The sequence below is a fragment of the Micromys minutus genome, assembly GCF_963924665.1.
Source record: "Micromys minutus genome assembly, chromosome: 3".
NCBI classification, from domain to species: domain Eukaryota; kingdom Metazoa; phylum Chordata; class Mammalia; order Rodentia; family Muridae; genus Micromys; species Micromys minutus.
In genome coordinates, this window is record NC_137972.1 from 12,559,314 (window position 1) to 12,578,082 (window position 18,769).

Sequence of the window (18,769 nt, forward strand, 5' to 3'; positions counted from 1 at the left end):
GCCTGAAGCAGAGATCTATCTGATCCCTGAGAGGTATTTGTAAGTGAACTGTCTGAGGCTCCCATAAGTGTTAAGAGCTGGAGACGGTGGGAAAAAGAGAGGACCAGAATATAAAAATTCAGATTTACAAATATTGGACAAGAGTTTATGATTATTCTTGTTACCTTACAAAGCTTCTCTTAAGGAGGGATTCAGTACTGTTCCATTCTAAATATCAAGTATCCTTAGAGCATCTCCATTCGCAAAACATTGCTTTGCAAATAACTTTCTATACACACCTGTTGTATGAAATCAAATCCACATGCACAGATCTTTGTGCACAGTTCAATCCAGTAGACATGTACAGTCCCTGATGATGTAGTTGGCTGAGCACAGGTTGTCAGGATCCCAGCAAATATCCCAAGACCTTTGTTAATATGTTAGAAAACTGTGAGCAGATACTCCTTTCTCTAGTGGAAGTGTGCCCAAAGATTCAAATAGTACATGAGGCCTCTTCCTCCCCCATCAAGTACAACAGACAAGTTACCAATCTTGTATAGGCATAAACCCTAAGAATAGATGGGGGGGACATCTATCAAGAAGAGCTACATTTTTGTTCTAGATGTACACAGTCAGGCCAAGAGTCCGTTGTCTCTTCTCTGAGCTCCCTTGTCCAGAAGCCAGTGCTGAGCAGGCCATTTGGGAAGGGTTGGCATTGGAGGGATTAGGGGTATTCGTGTCATTTTAAAGACATTGGCTACAAGAGACTAGAAGATAAAGAAAACTTAGCCAAAAGTTCATTCAGTCATCCAACATTGGCACATGGAGGTCTATGACAGTTGTAGAAAGGGGCTTACATTATTCTTGCTGATTTCTTGGAAGTTAAAGTAGTTCCTTGGTCGATACAATGTTAAATTTAAAAAAAAAAAAAACAAAGGTCAATGTGTCCATATTTGGATAGTTGGCCATTGTCACCCAATTTTACATGATTTTGATGGTCTCATATATGAAGACAAGAAGAGTTTTAGTTGGTGAAAGAACTCCCCACACACCAGGTCTCTAGAGTTGTGTCTCCCCAGCTCCTAGAGAGAGAGACATAGGATCTTGAATTGTAATGATGTCATTTAAACGGCTCAGTGGAGGGGTTTCCTACTCTTGCCGGGGACTTTTCAGCTCTGGGTACTTGTAGATCACAGCAGATCCAGTGATTCAAGTTTAACCTTCTTTCCCCATCTTTTGTATCACACCAGAGCCAGGCGGCCCATCTTTCACCATCGGCAAAGCAATTTGGTTACTCTGGGGTCTGGTGTTTAACAACTCCGTACCTGTGCAAAACCCAAAGGGGACCACCTCCAAGATCATGGTGTCAGTGTGGGCCTTCTTTGCTGTCATTTTCCTGGCCAGCTACACTGCCAACTTAGCAGCCTTCATGATCCAAGAGGAGTATGTGGACCAGGTTTCTGGCCTGAGTGATAAGAAGGTAAGAGACCCATTTAAAACCTTCCATCTTTATCTCTCCCATCCTGAGCCATACTCAAAGTTCTCATGAAGCTGGTAATTTTCTAAATGTTTAGAATCAATGGCTTTTTTTGTGTGTATTTTCTTCAATTGGGACATGAACACAAAAGTTGGATTCCCTACTGCATTAATACTCCTTCACACTTGCCTTGGGATTCGTAAAAGGTTGTCATAAGGGCGCCCTGGGCTGCAAATGAGGGACTTGGTATGCTAGCAGGTTCTCTGAGTACACAGCAGCTCTTGTTGGATGCAGTTGGGTGGCCTCTCAGCTCAGGGATCCCTGTGTGCTGTATTATTATAGGGCTGCCCCTGTGTACCCACACTGGGGATGCTAGAGATTTACAGCTTGCTTTTTTCCCCCAGTGGTGTTGGGCTGAGAGTTCTCCCTTTGTTTCCCTGCACACTCCTGTGTTCCTAGGACTGAGTCAGAGGGTTGTTCGCATTGTATTTGAAGAGAAGTGCTATTTAATGCAGGACTGCCCCCTGTGTGGTACAGATGAGTGGGTGGCTCCTGTACCAATCACTGTCCTCCCTACCCACCTGTTATTGGAGAGAGAAAGGAAGGTACCCACTGACTTACATCTTTTCTAGCTGAGGGGTACAAAAGCTGCTGTAAACATAAAGGATCATGTAGGTCAGCCTGAAACACAGCCGTTTTCATGGGTGACTTGTCCTCTGGAAATGCTACAACCATGATGCCCAGAGACCAGAAGGGTTGTGTTTCCTAACGTCTGGGAAAGCTTGGGACCAAAGCACTTTGCATTCTTATATTTACAGCACATTTTCTGCTTTTTTTTTTTTTTTTGACTCTTTAATATTTAGAAAGTGTGACTTTTCATTTCCACTTTCAGGATAAAGTTATAAATGTAGATGTGTTTTCAGACCAATGGGTAATGCATTCTCACATGGGTGGGCATCCTGGTGAGGAGATGCTGTTTTGACTCAGGGGGTAGTTTCTCTATCCATGACTCTCTATTCACCAAGAATACTCAGAAGTGTATGAGAAAGAGAAACAGTTCTTCAAAGGAATTTATGATTCGTGTGTACATATACATTTTCTATATGTAAACACATGTGGATATTTGTATGTGAGTGTGTATGAGAGTATGTGTGAGAGAACATAATATGCTATGTTCACAGCTTATATGTGATGAGTCACATGATTTTAGTTTATTTGATTTATCTTTCTTTTTCTTTATTTTCTTTTTAATTGTTAAATTGTTTTGCTCTTTTTTTATTTAAACTTAGAAATATCTTTTCATGTTTGAATGTCCTACTCCCTTCCTAAAGCATCACTTATTCCTGTGACTCATAGTCTTTATACATTCATTTATATATTCATCCATTCTGTATTTGACTCATTATTAGACCTTCTTCTTGCTTTTGGTTCCATCATCAGCATCCTTCATTATTATACAACTAACTAGAATTGGAATTAATAGCTTTCATCTCTCCATGCTACCAACCTCTTACACTGCCTCCATTTGGACTTGATATGGATTAAGTAGGCCACACCCACCCAAAACCATGGCTGTACCAGTATCTCACAGGACTCTGTTGCCAAGGACAGACTTGTCAGAGATATAGTAATCTGCTGGTGTCATCAAAACATGGCCAAATCATGGGAACATGTCACCCTGCATTGATTTGGAAAAGGTGTAGTGGATCAAATTCCCAAGCACAAATTTTGCATATGTGACAAGTTTGTGCCTCTATATCTCAACATGTTAATGAAATTGTGGGTCACTGTTGGCATATGATGATAACCTACTATATTTGTCTTATAGCTTTCTTTATCCATCTCTGAAAATCATTTCTAACATTGTGTGCATCTCTCTCACACCTTCATTTCATGCAGAAACAACCTGTAATTCATTTCAATGTAAACTAAAAATAGTTAAGATGGAGTGGGGCATGTTTCCCTCCCCTAATGGCTATCCCAGGCTAATTAATAGCAGAGGCAATGTGTATCTGTCACACTGTTGTTTTCTGATAAATTAGATTGCTTCAGAAATTTTACATACAAATAACAATATAATCTTACATATAATAAGTAATCTTACAATAAACATAGCTGATTGATCCCCCAATATGACTTCTGTGCCCTTTATTAGTGACCATCAGCTCTGCAGTGTCTTTGGCCAATACTTGCATCCTACACCATAGGCATCCGTAACTCTCCATTATTTTCTACCATAGTTTCTACACAGGCATCTGCCTGGGAAATTTTTCTTCCCAATGCTCACTCGCTCCTACTTAAAGCAGGCTCAGATTAGAGACCCTTTACTTGTGGAACTCACCTCGGCTCTTCTGGGCAGCTCACTGACTCCATTTCACCACAGCTATTTAGGCCTTTATTATAATACATCTTCCATGTAATGTACAACAATACAAAGATTTGTACAGAATAGTATTTATCTTTGACTGTGAACGTTACAGACAGTGCCAGCATTTGGTCATTACTAGGGCCAAAGACAACAGAAACAAAAATGAAAAAGAAAAAAGAAATGAAGGAAGGAAGGACGGACGGAAAATTTCATGTGAGAGTGTTGAAGGAATCCATGGATTCAGAGCTCTCTGTACCCACAGTGGATGTAGCAGCAAAGCCACAGCACAGCAGGAGCCTTTAACAGCTGCTTAATCTGAAAACGATTGAAAATGCTTATCTGATGTATTTCAGAACAGCACAAATGACAAAATAGTAAATTACAAGCATCCTACCAGAAAGTGTCAACATAATCTACATAATTATAGAAAACATTTAGGTAACTAATGACACATGACTGCATATTAGTGTCAGGAACAGTTATAAAAATCAGAGGAGAGTGTTTCAAAAGTATACTTAAAATGTCAAAATTCATATCAGCTTTACCTAAAGAAAACCAATTCTTGGAACCGGTATGGGTAATGTGCGTAAGGAAGCATACTATTTGAATTTAGAAAAAGGGAAATGATGAATGCACTGAAACAATATTATTGAGCATGGAAATGAGATGGTTTGTAAGATGGCTTTTGTTTTTTTCAATATACCTTTCCGTCCATCAAGGCAAGCAACAGTAACCTCGGAGAAAGGTTCTGAAGCTTGTTCGTGCAATCAGTTGACATATCATCTGTGTTGTTCAAATCAGATGACAAACATCTCAGAGTAGCCATGGGAAGAGATCCGTACCTCTTATGCACAGCCGTAAAATTGCCCTTACTATCTGGGCAGGGGAAAAACCAGTGCACTGAGCCTTCACTTGTTATTGATTAAGGACACCTGCTCCTGCTCTATGTGGTCCCTTGGATTGTCGTGCACACCTGTGAACCCAAAACTACCATGTGGTATAATGGAATGTGAGTAGGCTGACCTTCTGACAGCCCTGCTGTACTCCCTTAGACATCCAGGTGGGAAGGGGGAGAAATGAGCCCACGGTACGTGTTCTGATGTTTTTCACCTATCCAGATGGACATTCCATTTTGCTTTCTGCCAAACATAGTCGGAAAGAGAAAGACTTCCACCCACCAGTACTTGCTAGGTACTGGTTACACTAACTTCACGGCATATGTGTGTTCTATTTGTATAACCTTTTATCCAGGTGTGACTATCCCCATTTTTCCATGAGGTCACTGTGACCCCGAGAAGCCTAGAAACTTCCCTGAGGTTACAGCCAAGGTTGAAGCCATGAATGTTTGATTCTAAAACTGTGTTCCTAGGATGTTTCCCTTGTGTGGAATCCCAGGCAATGTTATAACATAGATTAAGAATAATGTATTAGTTCATTTTTTAATTATCGTGACAAAATAATTAACATAAGGAACTTAAGGGAGGGAGGGAAGGAAGAATTACTCTGGCTCATGGGATGAGATGCAGTCCATCATGGTAAGGGGGGCACAGTATTAGGAGTATTAGATGTTTGTCACACTGCTTCGGCACATTGGAGCAAGAATGCACGTGAGGTAGGGCACAACTACAGGGCTTCAAGCCCCGCCCCCAACAACTTCTACCCACAAGGTGCCATTTTCTAAGGATCCCCCAAACATGAGGATCTTTGTAAAGGGTGCCAGCCGCTCGGGGAGATAAACAAGTGATTCTATAGGAGCTACTTCATGGTCACAACAGTTCATTCTCTCCCCTTTCATTAACTGGCTGTTTGGGGTCCACTGAACCCAGCTTTTATACTTTATCTCACTGTTCTTACTACTGCTGATAAAGATCCCCACTGTTGTTCTTATCAGTGAAACTTCAGCACTATCTTGGCTAAGGCTCTTTTCGGCTCCTTTTAAGCCAGGCATCATGCCAAACACATTGCAGAGATAGCCTTGTGTAATGGTGTCGTTAATATTTTCATTCGTAGATGAAGCAACTGAAGCTAAGGGGTTAAGTAACTTGCCCTTACCATATTCTCAGATGCTCATCACCCCCACCAGTGTGCCACACTATTTAGAACGTGATGCTTTTTCTAGTTAAACACCCTTTTCCTATCTCCCCTGGACACCTTACCAAAGCTTAACAAGCTAAATCGTTTGCCTGCACTAAAAAAAAAAAAATTAAGCTATCTAATTAATTAAGCCATAATAATTAGATAGCATGCTAACATTTGCACTCATTTGATAAATCTTTCAGAGGCAGCATTGAAGTAGACAGTAGCAGTGAGATCCAGTACTTGGGAAGGCCAATAGCTTTCAAATTGACTTTAGCCTGGGCATAAAGGGACCCTGAGCTTTAAGCCATTGTTGGATGACAGCAAGGGGTGTTGCCTGGAAGGAGCAGGACCACTGATGGAGGCAGTGGGGATGAGGTCGGATTTAAGGAAGAAGCCTGAAGGGAGATGACTGTGACTCCTGGCTACTCTCTGCTCCACACATTCCTAGCACCACTGTGATACCCTCAAGTTTCATTATGTAGTCTGTTTCCAGAAGGAGCAAGAAAAGCTTTGATGACAACCTGCTCACCTATGCAGACAACAGCAGTCTTTACCTATGTAACGTTCATAGGCAAGTGTTCTACCCTGGTGCAATGTCTTCAGCCCTGCCTGTAGCCCTAGGAGAGCAGTAAGGATGACCACATAACCCCTAAGTGTAGACTCCTGGGCTTTTCTAGAGCAAAGAAAAGGCTGAATTTCTGAGATACTTCATAGGCTCTAGAAGTTACTGTGTCTGTTTTTGGCATGAGATCAGGTAATGATGTGGATGTCCTCTGCTGGTCTCTGGTTGAAATTTAATTGCCATCGTAAACAGTATTGAAACAGGTTACGAGAGCTCGGCCCGACAAGCAGACCAATGTTGCTTTATTGGAAATGGGTTAGTTGCCACAAACCTGGCTTTTGTTGTGAATGTGAGTTGAGTTACCCCAGCTCTCTTACCTTGGCCTTCTTGCTCTCTTTTGTCATGCACACAGGCTTCCTCACAATGTGAGGCTGTCATGTTTTGACACAGCTAGAAGGCTTCTGCCAGATACTGATAGCACATCCCAAACTTGCTAGACTCAGGAAGAGTGAAGAATTGATTTCTCTTTAAGTCACCAGGTCTGTAATCTTCTGCTGTAGTGACATGCAGTGGGTGGGAAGAGTAGGGGACGGCTATCAAGCCAACTGGAGAACAAACAAATAAGAAAATCTGAAGTAGTGTGGTTTCCTGATGTGCACCTTCCTCGGGCTACTATTCTGAAACAACTGCATGTCAGGAAGTTTATGTGAAGAAATGGGGCCATGACTTCTACTCTAGTTAGTAGTTTATATCCCAGACTTGGAGGGAACTTCATCTGATCATTAAGTGTACGTAACTCCCTCCTAATAAAAAGCATAAGAATCCATGCATTCGTGTACACACACACACACACACACACACACACACACACACACACACCTGTGTGAAGAACATAGGTCCCCATGTATAAAGAGTGCCAGTTGAAGCATGTCATCTCAGACTAATATTTCTTAAAAAGGAAGACTTTTGTTTCACTCAGCTGACATTAGTGGAGCCATGTTTGCAAAAGTAAAGTGATAGAAAACTACAGAGGGAAGGAAAAGATGGAGGGAGGGAGAGGAGAGGGGAGAAAGTGGTCTTGGTAGCAGAGGAGGAGGAGAAAAGAAGGGACTGAGGGGAAAAACCATTTGGACCCAATCTTGAGCTATATCTGCAGAAGTTATTCTTTAGAAAGTTATCCTTATGCAAGATGCTAGATGACCAGAGGCTCCCAGAAGCTGGAATTTTTTACTGTAATTATGCAAATTAGCATTAATGCCCAGTCATTGTTTTCCCATCTGAATTGAACTGTCCTAATGCCAAAAGGAAAACCAGTCTCAGGCAGCTTCCACGTCTGGTGGAAGCTCATTTATGCTGGCTGGTCTTGGTGGGAAAAGCTGAACGTCCTTTTCTCACCCTTGGAGTCACTGACTTTATATGTGATTTCCCTGTGGAGTGAGTTCTGGGTCCAGCTTAGAATGACCTCTGGGGTCTCTCTGAGTTTAGACTTTCTGTGTAGACAAGTCTGCAGTTCTCAGAGAAGAGAGTTACTCCCTTTAGCTGGCTCCTAAAGACAATGTCTTCCTCCTGAAGTTTATTTACATGAAAGGGAAATAAGCCAGTTCTCCAACATCCTTTTCTCTCTGATTAAAAACAAAAAAAAAAAAAAAAAAAAAATATTCGTTTTAATGCAGGGAGACTGAGTTTACTAAATCTCAGCTGGTGGGTAAAAATATAAAAGAGTTAGTGTTTCCCCTCTGAGTAACTAAGTTTGAATCCTCAGAGACAAATTAACACAACATGAAAATTTATCTGTGGCCTAAGGCATCAATCCTAGGCTGAGCCAAGCTTTATAGATGTCAGAATTATATCCACAGTCCAAGTCAGTGACTGGACACATGTCGAAGTTGACAAGGTTGAAGCATCCATAAAGAACCAGACCCTGCCCACAAGAGTGGCAAAGGTGTACAGCCTGGTTTGTTGTTGTTGTTGTTTTGTTTTGGTTTTTGTTTTTAGAACCTTTCTGACTAGCTGGGCATCTACGAGGGGCAGTGGAGATTCAAACCTGTCTGGCACTGGAAAAGCCTGGCTACTTCATTCACAACTCCATGTTGAGACTTTCTTTCCAGCTTGGGTCACCGGGAATCTCTTTAAAAACTGCTCACTCTCTGTAAACAAAGCAGTCTGCACCCTTTCCCCTGTCCAATTTGGACAGGTGCTTTCATTCCCACCTTTGAAGACTCAGGCTCCAGGCCATTTCCAGCCCCAAAGTAGCCAATGGAGGAGAAGACCGTAAGCAGGCAGGCTCCCTGGTAGAGGAGGCAGCTCCAGTTTTCGGAGAAATCAGAAGTGAAAACATTGGGTCTCAGTTTTTCTCCTGAATCTCACAGAACTTACAGTGGAGAGCCCACCCATGTGCTGACATATTTACCTGCAGGCATGAGGAGCCAAGTTCAATTCCCAAAGCCTACATGTGAGAGCCAGGCACGGTGGCATGCTCTTGTAATCCCAGCACTGGAGAGGCAGACACAAGGCTTGAAGGCCAGCCTGATGTGCTGGGTAAGTCCTAGGCCATTGAATGACCCTGTCACAAAAATATTTTAACAGCACTAGAAAAACAACATGTGAGGTTGTCCTCTGGCCCGTGTATGCACGTGGCATAGGAAAGTGGGTCTCCCAGCAGGATGTAACAGCACATTCACAGAAGGACCCTTTCTCATTAGATGCAGCTCTGTACCACCTTCTGCATCTAGAGGCCCCAAGATCTTATTCCACAGCATCTCTCAAGAGGAGCCCAGAAAACCCAAGCTACTTTGCGGGGAAATTTTCTGTTGGGAGGTGCTTTTCAGAGACCCTTCCTAGAGTGCTCCCAGGCCAACATGAGACACTCATTGCCAGAAGATGGGGGAAGAGATATTCAATAAATGCTGAGGGTGACCAGCTGTACTGAGGGTTCTTAGACTAATCTTCCCACCTAGAATATCCCTGGGGGGCTCTTGAACTTTCCCAGCAGGAAGTAAACAAGTATCAGATATCTACAATGCATGCTTTATAAACTTTCCCACTCACCTTCACATTCTGTCGCTACTGCCTGACACACATCCCAGAGCTCAGGATATAGAATTTATCATAGCAGAATTCGTGTGCATTTATAGCTATGGACTAGGAACAATAGCTAGGCCAAATCAACTCACTTTTTTTTTCCTGCCCCTACGACCCTATTTATCGAACACACCCTACACAAGGCCGGTTGCTACAGCTTCCCTGGCCTGACTTCTCTGTGTCTCAAAGCAGTTACTATAACACCTGTAACAGAGATGGATCTTCGCCCAGTTCAGGTGCACAACATGTGTGTTTGGCCTTCGATTACTCTAGTCTAGGAGTATTTCCAGCCAGCCCTTGTGGTCTTCATCAGTGTACGAGCAGCATCTCGTCTCTTCCCATGTTTCTTGTGGGATCCAAGATGCAGTGAATGGCGAGGAGTATTCAGCGACTCCTGATCTTCATCCAGCTAAGATCAGAGATCACTCTCGGGAGCCTTCCCTTTAATGGGAGCAAAACAATGTCCCCTGCTCTGTCCTTATCTGAGGAGAGAAGTAAAGAGTAAAGGATGACTAAGGATACTGTCTCTGACATACTGTAACAAGACCCTCATATGCTTGGAGGCCACCTTGATATTAATGTCCCCCATGCTTAATTCTGTAAAACCTCCTCCCACATCGCCCAGCTGACCACTAGCACCACAGGACATTTCCAGTAATGAACAAGTTGCTGAAGGGTTTTGCCAGAAATGATTCCCAGGAGATCCTGAGACAGCCAAGACCCAGCCATTGTTGGAAGGAATGAAAAGGGGGATGTTGAGTTAGGTGTTAATCTGCTGCTGAAAGAAGAAGGATGTAAATTCTAACCATGCCTCCCAGTTGGTTTCAAAGATGGCTAACAGTGTGACATTATGCAATACATTGCAACCCAGGGCAGGGGAACCTCTGGGGAACGAGTTTCTTCTGACTTGACTGGGGGGTGGGGGGCAGTGAAGCAAACACAGTTGTCTTTACATGACACACCCACTCCTCCCATTGTAAACTGTCATTTGCACACACTGCAAGTCACACATGTGGCTTTGACTTTGGGCACCAAGCAATTTTCTGCCTTTCCCTTTATCTTTAGAGAAGCGTGCCAAGTTAATTGCAGCAAATTATGTATAAACCTCTTTCTCTCTGCCAGTCAGGTCCTCCTGAGCAGGCAAGAGATGGTCTCACCTGCTTCCTTAGGCAGATTGATATTCAGACAGCCACAGAACAATACAACCTGCAGCTCACCCGTGACCCAGGGTAGCTACTTTAAAAAGGCTGCTGCCAGAAACTTTGTTTCAACTCTCGGCTGCATCTTTGAGAAGGTTCAGAAGGCTCAAAGTCATAGTCAGCTCCACTGTGTTCCAAGCACCAGAGAGGGACACTATCACCTTGGTGTAACTTAAGCTCTGACCTAAGAAGTCACCTAAGGGTTGGACATACTTAGGGATGGTTTGGAATGGAAGCAACATGGACATGAAAATTTATTTCTAACATGCTCCTCTGGCACAACAACCATAAATGCATTTTCTTTCAGTGTAAGGTGGGCATCCCTATGAATCAGGCATGATTCAGCCATGGCATAATGGCACCCAAGTTATGAATCAGGCATGATTCAGCCATGGCATAATGGCACCCAAGTTTGGAATAGCTACAGTCCAGGGCAAGTGTATGCTTATATCCACAAGCATCACCAACACATGAGGACAAAACAGACTCCAGAATCTCCCACCATGAGATTAACCAACAGAGAGCCTGGACCATTCAGTCATTTGTTTGGAGCATGCTGTATGCAGAAGAAGGGTGGTTTATTCCACCAGTAGTCACAGGGTGATCTTGACTGCTTTACCTTCCCCTAGCATTTCCTAGGCTCCTCTTGAGTTGGAATTTTAGTCTTGCCTATTAACTCCAAATCACTGGTAAGAGGCTTTTAAATGTAATTGTCAGCCTGGTGTTCTGAGGTAGGCATGCTGCAAACTAGACATTCTACAGGGCACTGAGGGGCGTTTCTGTGAAAGAGCTGCTATCATGGTAGGGTTGGGTGATGGGTAGGGTTGGGTGTTGGGCAAAGACCATGCCTATAAGGTAGTGTCAGCTCCTCTTTGGAAGTGTTCTAAAAGCACTCATCATCCAGTAGCCCTGTGTACTAGGAAGCATCTCTCAAGTGATAAATGACCCAGCCGAGCAGACTTTTGACTTCCATCCACTCATGATGGTACTAGCTTCTTAGGCGTGAACTAATGCATACATAGGAAAATACCCAGGGAGAGTAGGAATCACAGAAAGAAAGTAATTTCCAAAGCAATCTGTCACCTGAGCCGATTGGTCTGAGTGACACCATTTCCTGGAATGCTATAATGGTTTGTTATGTATAGCCGATACCAAAATGTCTGGTTTTAGAGGACTCTGGCTGTAGTTGGTTAGTTGGTCCCGTGTGATTAATGGTAGAAGGAACATGTGATACAGTGCATCCCATGATGGACAGGGGTAGGATATCAGGATCAGAGTGGTTCTTCCTTCTAAGATAACTCTCCAGAAGCATTGTATAAGTACACCAGGAGATGTTCATTAGCACTGTTCTGGATGCTTCTAAATCCAGCCACGTTGCACCAGAGTCACCATCACAAAGGGTCTTGTGCACTTAAAAATCCCCGTTTAAATGAAAGCAAAGTAATGTTAAACTGCCTCGTGGCATACACTTTACAAAGCATTTAAATTGGAAAAATAGAATTACCACCTACTCATATGTTAGTAAGGTGTCTTTTCAGATCATGTTAAGCCTAAGGTCCTTCAGATGGAAAGAAGAGGAATATTGAGTTTGTAGACTCACCTGTGTGAGAAAATGGAGACTGGTTTGGGACTCAGAGATGACCGAGGCATTGTAATGGCCCAGGAAATGGGCCTAATACTGACAGTGATGCTCATGAACAGCCCATCTCTGAAGGAAAGGGCTGTGCTCAGTGACTGGCTACATTTATTAAAGGATGGATACTCTTAGGGCTCACGCTGGTACTAACACTAAACTTCTGCTCCCTGATGGATTAAATTGCCCTTCATTAGCTAACCATTTGCAGTGCTGTTTAACTAGGGGAAGTGTGTTAGTGTTTTTCAACGGCTGATTTAGCAATGAACTATTGAGAATGATATGTCCTTAGCTTGGAGCCTGTGGGAAATTGCATTCCAAAGGCACAAATGAGTTAGCATTTGTATTGGGTGCTCTGTTTTCAAGACTAGCAATCCAGCAATGATGCCCCCCCCCCAACCCCTGGTAGCCACTATTATAAAGTTACATTGATAAAGACTCCAGAGAACTCACCAGTCATTCCTGACCCCAGGTGACACTCAGCTAAGTGCTTCAGCTTTGTTGCTGCTATTATTTTTGTGATTTTTTTGTTTCTGTTTTTGCTTTGTTTACTTTTCCTCTGAAACTTTTTAGGCAGATGCTAAAGACCGAGAGCAAAAACAAGTCAAGAGGCTCTCAACCCTCTGAAGCCTCTTAGGGGCGGAAAGGTTTTCTACCTGCTAGCTTTTGTGGTGATTTAAGGTTTATTACTTGCCAAGTGATCAGAACTGTTATGTACCTCACGCATACTAAGTCCTCAGTTCATATTAGTGTTGCGTGTTATCTGCAGCCCCAGGTTTCCCCCGAAGAGCTCCTGAGCTTTTGGCCACTGCACCCTTAACACATACTGCTTATTGGTGGGGCGTGGCTGGTGTGTCTGAGTAATTCACCATTGCTTTGCAGTCTCGCCCCACGCTTGTCTTTAAGTCATTCATCAGAGAGAGCCTAAAATCTGCTATCTCTCTCCCTGGAACAGGACGCAGTAGGTCTGGTGAACATCTGTACTTAAGGAAGGAAGGCTTTGTCTTGCACGTGATGAAAGAGAAAAAAAAGCAATACTGTGTCTCCTGGTGAGGAAGGTGAGGTGGCACTTGCTTGAGGTGGCTGGTGGCAATGTTGGAATTCTGTAAACCCCACCCCTTAGTTACCTAGCAACAGCCAGGTCAACTCCACCCCTTAGTTACCTAGCAACAGCCAGGTAAACCCCACCCATCAGTTACCTGGCAATAGCCAGGTGTGCTCCGCCCCAGTGACCTGAAACTATAAAAGGGACTGCTTGCCCCCTCCACTTTCTCTTGCTCCCTTGTCTCCCCTCCTCTTCCACTTCCCCCCCCACATGCTCATGGCGCGCCTCTACTCCTCTATTCCTCTCTTCTCTCTTTCTCTGCCTCTACTACCCTCTTAACTCCCCCATGACCTGAATAAATTCTGTTCCATACTATACCTTCGGTCATGTGGCTGGTCCCTCCGGGGGAAGAGATTCTCAGCATGGATCAATCCCCCAGAGACATCCCCCTTTCCTCCAGGGCTCACTGTACCTCCATGGGCCAACCCCCTCCCCCACTCCCTTCATCCTTTTCCTAACAGGCATTGCTTTTACACTCATAAGCCAATGATGTATTTATTCCTCAACACAGTCTTCTTCAGGAGGGTTCATATCAGCCTAAGCGATGTGACTCCTTTGGAGACTGAACAACTCTTTCACCAGGGGTCAAGTATCAGAGAACCTGCATATCAGCTAATTAAATTACAATTCATAACAGTAGCAAAATTACTGTTAGGAATTATCAATGAAAACAATTTTATGATTGTGAGGTCACCACGACATAAGGAACTGTATCAAAGGGCCACACACAGCATTAGGAAGGTTGAGAACCCCCGGCTTAGCTGATGTCATCCTTCCAAGATGCTCTGGAATAAAATAGTTCAACAGCTGTGTTTATCTCAGTGTCTCTCTGGAAACTGGTCCTAACCTTCACAAGACCCATGCTGAGTCTGGAGTCTAAGTTCTACTAAAACGCTGACCTTTGCCTCCCCATCCCCATTTTAGATCAATTCATCTCCCCTTGTATTATTTACCTAGAATTTCTATTTAAATCTGTGAACTCTCTGCATTTAACCTGTTACCTAGTGTGTCAATGATACCTACTATGTAGATACCTGATATATAGTTGATCCCTGGCATATAGATGGTACCTGGTTTATAGGTCATTCCTAGTATATGGAAGCAACTTGCTCAGAAGGTGCTCATTGGATAGTTATTAATCGCCCTTTAATGGAGCTGCTTATGAGAGCAAATACGATGCCTAATTACTCTTGAGCCTCAAACAATGTGATTTTAATATAAGTATAGACCAAATGTGCATAGAAACTTTTCTGCATGATAGCAGAAATATGGAGAACAGTCCACTGATGAAGGTAGACACTGAGTTCCAAAGGCACAGGATGAGCCAAGTGTGGTGGTACTTAGGAGATGGATGGAGTTCAGGGTCAGCCTTGGCTACAGAATGAGTTCAATCACATCCTGCCCTTCAGGGATCTAGACAGAATAACAAATGGTACATCAGAGGCATTTCCTTGGGTGTTCCTTTTCTTGTTATGAAAAAATAAGTTGACAGTGGTGCCATGCACTTTTAATTCCAGCACTCAGGAGGCAGAGGCAGGCAGATCTCTGAGTTCTAGACCAACCTAGTCAACAGAGTGAGTTTTCAAACAACCAGGGCTACACAGAGAAACACTGTCTTTAAAAAAAAAGAAAAAGAAAGAAAGAAAGAAAGAAAGAAAGAAAAGAAAAAAGAAAAAGAATAAGATAAAAGAAAAGAAGTTAAAAAGAAGAAAAAAGCAAACTAAAGAAAAACACAAAACAATGAAAAGCAAAAATATTTAACCTTTCATCCTAAGCCTCAATCTTCTCACCTTTAGCTCTTTAGTGAACTAAGTTTCATTGTTTTCTTTGATGATGACCCAACCACTTGCCTTACCCAACTTAGGTCTTTAACTCTCCATTAAAAAGCAGGATTCCATCCCAGATCCCACTGTCTTTCTTAACATAGGTTTTGGCAAACGGTTCCTGTTCTTTCTTGCTCTGGTACATTTACATCTGTTCTAACTGAACTTCATCCTTTTAATATTCTCTCTCCTCTTTTGAATATGCTGTTTTCATGTGTGTTGTGGTTTGAAAATAAAACACTTTCCATCCCCAAAGTTCATGTGTTTTAACCCTGGGTCACCAGCTGGTTTTAGGAGGTTGTAGAACCATCAGAAGTAGAGTTTTACTGATGGGAATGACTTACTGTGGGGCTGGTTTTGAGGTTTGATAGTGTAGGCCCCACTTCCTGTTGTCCAGTGTGACTGTGAAAGCAGTGTGACCTGTCATCTCAGGCTGCTGACACCCCACCTTCTGCACCATGATGACTGTACCCCTTTCTAAAACCATGAGCCAAAATAGCTTTTGTGGGGGGGTATTGGTTATTAGCAATAATGAAAGGACTAACATAAGGCAATTCTCTTTCTCATGTATTGTATTTCTTTGTCAATGGATTGCAGAGAAAACAGGTCTGCTTTAAAATTATTTATGAAACCGAAAACCAGAAGCCAATGAGTTGAATGGGGGGAGGGTGCACTGGAAGAGGTTGTGAAGAGGGATAATGACAAAGCACGTGCCTGACATTCCAGTCTAAACCAGTGCTGTCAGCAGACATTTAAACAGAGAGTACTTTCCATCCCATCCTCTGAACGACGTGACAGAAAACAAGACACTTGCCCATGTGTTTGGTACTTTACCCCACTGAGCCAGCTCAGCTGTTTAGTGCTACCCTTTCCCTAACCATCCCGCTTCCCTGTGATACACATTGCCTATTTGATAAGGATCCTTTCATTTCTTCAGTTCTGGGCCTGAAACCCAGGGCCTTGGACTTGCTTGGCCAGCATTCATCACTGAGCTGTGTCTCTCTTTATGGCGATCTGGCATTCTCTGCCATTCTATTAATTAGCTTCTGGCTCACAAGTTCATGATTCAAGTCCGGCTTCCCTGCAGTCCGTCGACAGAGAAATAGGATGAGCAATGCTTGGATCCATTAAAGAAATCTGGCTGCTGATCTCTTAATAGAATCATCATATCATAGAGGTTGATAAAGAAATATCCTTGTTAATGAGAATATTTTCCTCTCGGTTGGATCTTTAAAATATGTGTGTGAAATGAACTCATCTAGATAATTTCTCCAAGGATGGCTGGCCATTCAGAGTGATCTACCCTGGCAGCAGTCCAATCTCTTCAGCCTATGTGCTTCCTCTAAACAAAGTATCCTCCTCAATCCAGGAAGGATACAGGACTTGAGTGTTGTATGAAAACAATAAGTATATTGTAATGTGTTTTCTCTAATGTAAATGTGACATTTTCTCAAGAATTCACTCTAAGCTATGGGCTATATTTAAAAGGAAGGTACTCCCTTGTGGCATATTCACATCAGCAAGAGCTTCCAAGGATGCAGAAACCAGACCCAGGCCACCAAATGCACACATGATATGCAATTTGAGATGCTGGAGACATAGCCCTATTGTAGATTGCTTACCTAGAATGCTCAAGGTCCTAGGTACAATCTCCACTTCTATCAGGACAAAGATATCTAAAATCTAGGAGAGGTTCTAAATAAATTTATTCTTCTGTTCTTTTCTTTATCCTTTATTCTTCTCACAATAAAAATTACATGGTATTTGGCACAAGATACTGATATTTGAGATGTTTCCATTACTTTTCCTTTCTTTTTGGACCACAACCACACTGAAGGTAAGAGTTTGTTGGATGAGTGAATGAATAAGTGAATGAATGGATGGATGGATAGATGAATAAATGAATAAATTGATGAGAAGTTATTAAACTCATATAGTATTCATGGTGCATGACAAAGCTATATTGCCATTTGAGTGTGAGAAATATTTTCGTAACAAATGGCTTTGGGGAAAGAAAGAGAAGGTAATGTAGATGAGAAATATCTGACATTTACAGTTCCAGATAAAATTTTCACATCTTTATTTTCTCCTCCTGTCAAGCCACCTAAATTAAGGCAGACATTTAAGAGGAAATCTGAGTAAGGAGGGTCTCCAACTGTGCTACTATTTTGGCTTGTCAGATCTTAAGCCACAGTATTCTTTCAGAATTTATTTGAGGAGATATTAGACCTCTTCAGAGCCCCTGATTGTCACCTGTCTCCTGTTTGTGAATAGTAAAGTACATCTATCTAGGATACCAATTACTGAGCCAGCTTTGCTCCCCAAATGGAACAAGTGTTTGCAGAGAACCTGCCATTCTCCCGGGCATTGCTCACAGCAAAAGTCAGCCAACCCAAATGAACTGTTACCACTGTCCACTTTCAGAGTGGACAAGAAACAAGTTGCAACCAAACAGGCTCATATGAAGGCATTATTAAGGGTGTCAGTAGCTTCTTAGATTGTTTCCTAGAATAAGTACATGCCAAACATTACTTCTTACATTATCCCTGGTCTCTTGTATCCAAATTCGAACATAGTTTCCATAGCTATATATCCTGATACATTGCAGGTGTTCACTAAATATATTTGAATATAAGATATTTAAGTAAAATATGAATTATGAATTCATAGTTTAAAATAATGTTTAACCCTTGCTCACTAGAGAATGCTGAATTCCATTCCCCTAAGACCCCTGGTGTTGATACTTTTGCAGCACTAACCTTCTTATACATTATACTTAGAGGTCCCTCATGTTTGACTTAGGCATGAAGCCTTCACTTTGCCCCCAGGAACCAAGAAGTTGAGGTCCCTGCTTATCTTTACCATTAGGACTCTTTATTTCTTGAGCAGCTCAGGCACCCAAGACATGTCCCAAGTGAATAGACTAGGCTGGGAAGAGACACAATTGGACAGACTTTTTGATCTGAGAGAGTTGATGATTCTCTGACCTTCCTCTGTGTAGTACAGAAGTGATTTTGTCTCTGTTTCTCCAGTTATGTTTCCTAGTTCACAGGATATTGGGAAGAATGGTGGGTAATCTGGAAAACAAACCCAGGGCAGGATAAGTCCAAGGAAAAGTGTGTCAGTGTTACACCAGTTTCTTTACCAAAGGGTTTTCCTGGCCTCTGAGGCCCACTGAGAAGTCTAGAGGGATGCAGTGGTCCAGGTAGGATCACTACGCTACCTGGGGGCTCTGATGTTCATCCTGCTGTTGTTTCTCTGTGTAGAGCTAACTTTACTGACCAAAGAAAGAGATCCTGTTGCACTATAAATGGTCACAACGTGACAGTCAACACAAAAGCTTTCACTTCCATTAGTCACTTTGAAACCTACTGATCAGATGGATTGGCAGGACAGTAAACAGGTGCCTGTTACCCTGACCTGTCCCTCCTCTAATCATCATGGGCCAGAGGTCTCACTCAGC

The 18,769-nt window shown here is 42.6% G+C and overlaps 1 protein-coding gene across 1 annotated transcript in view; it reads left to right on the forward strand.

Moving 5' to 3' along the window:
- GRIN2B (glutamate ionotropic receptor NMDA type subunit 2B) overlaps positions 1 to 18,769 on the forward strand; it is a gene marked incomplete at both ends in the record, with an annotated part of 298,990 nt that overhangs the window by 261,650 nt on the left and 18,571 nt on the right. The window contains one exon of the mRNA XM_080913652.1: positions 1,230 to 1,459. Within this exon, the coding sequence (XP_080769778.1) occupies positions 1,230 to 1,459 (230 nt within the window). The remainder of the gene's footprint in view (positions 1 to 1,229; positions 1,460 to 18,769) is intronic.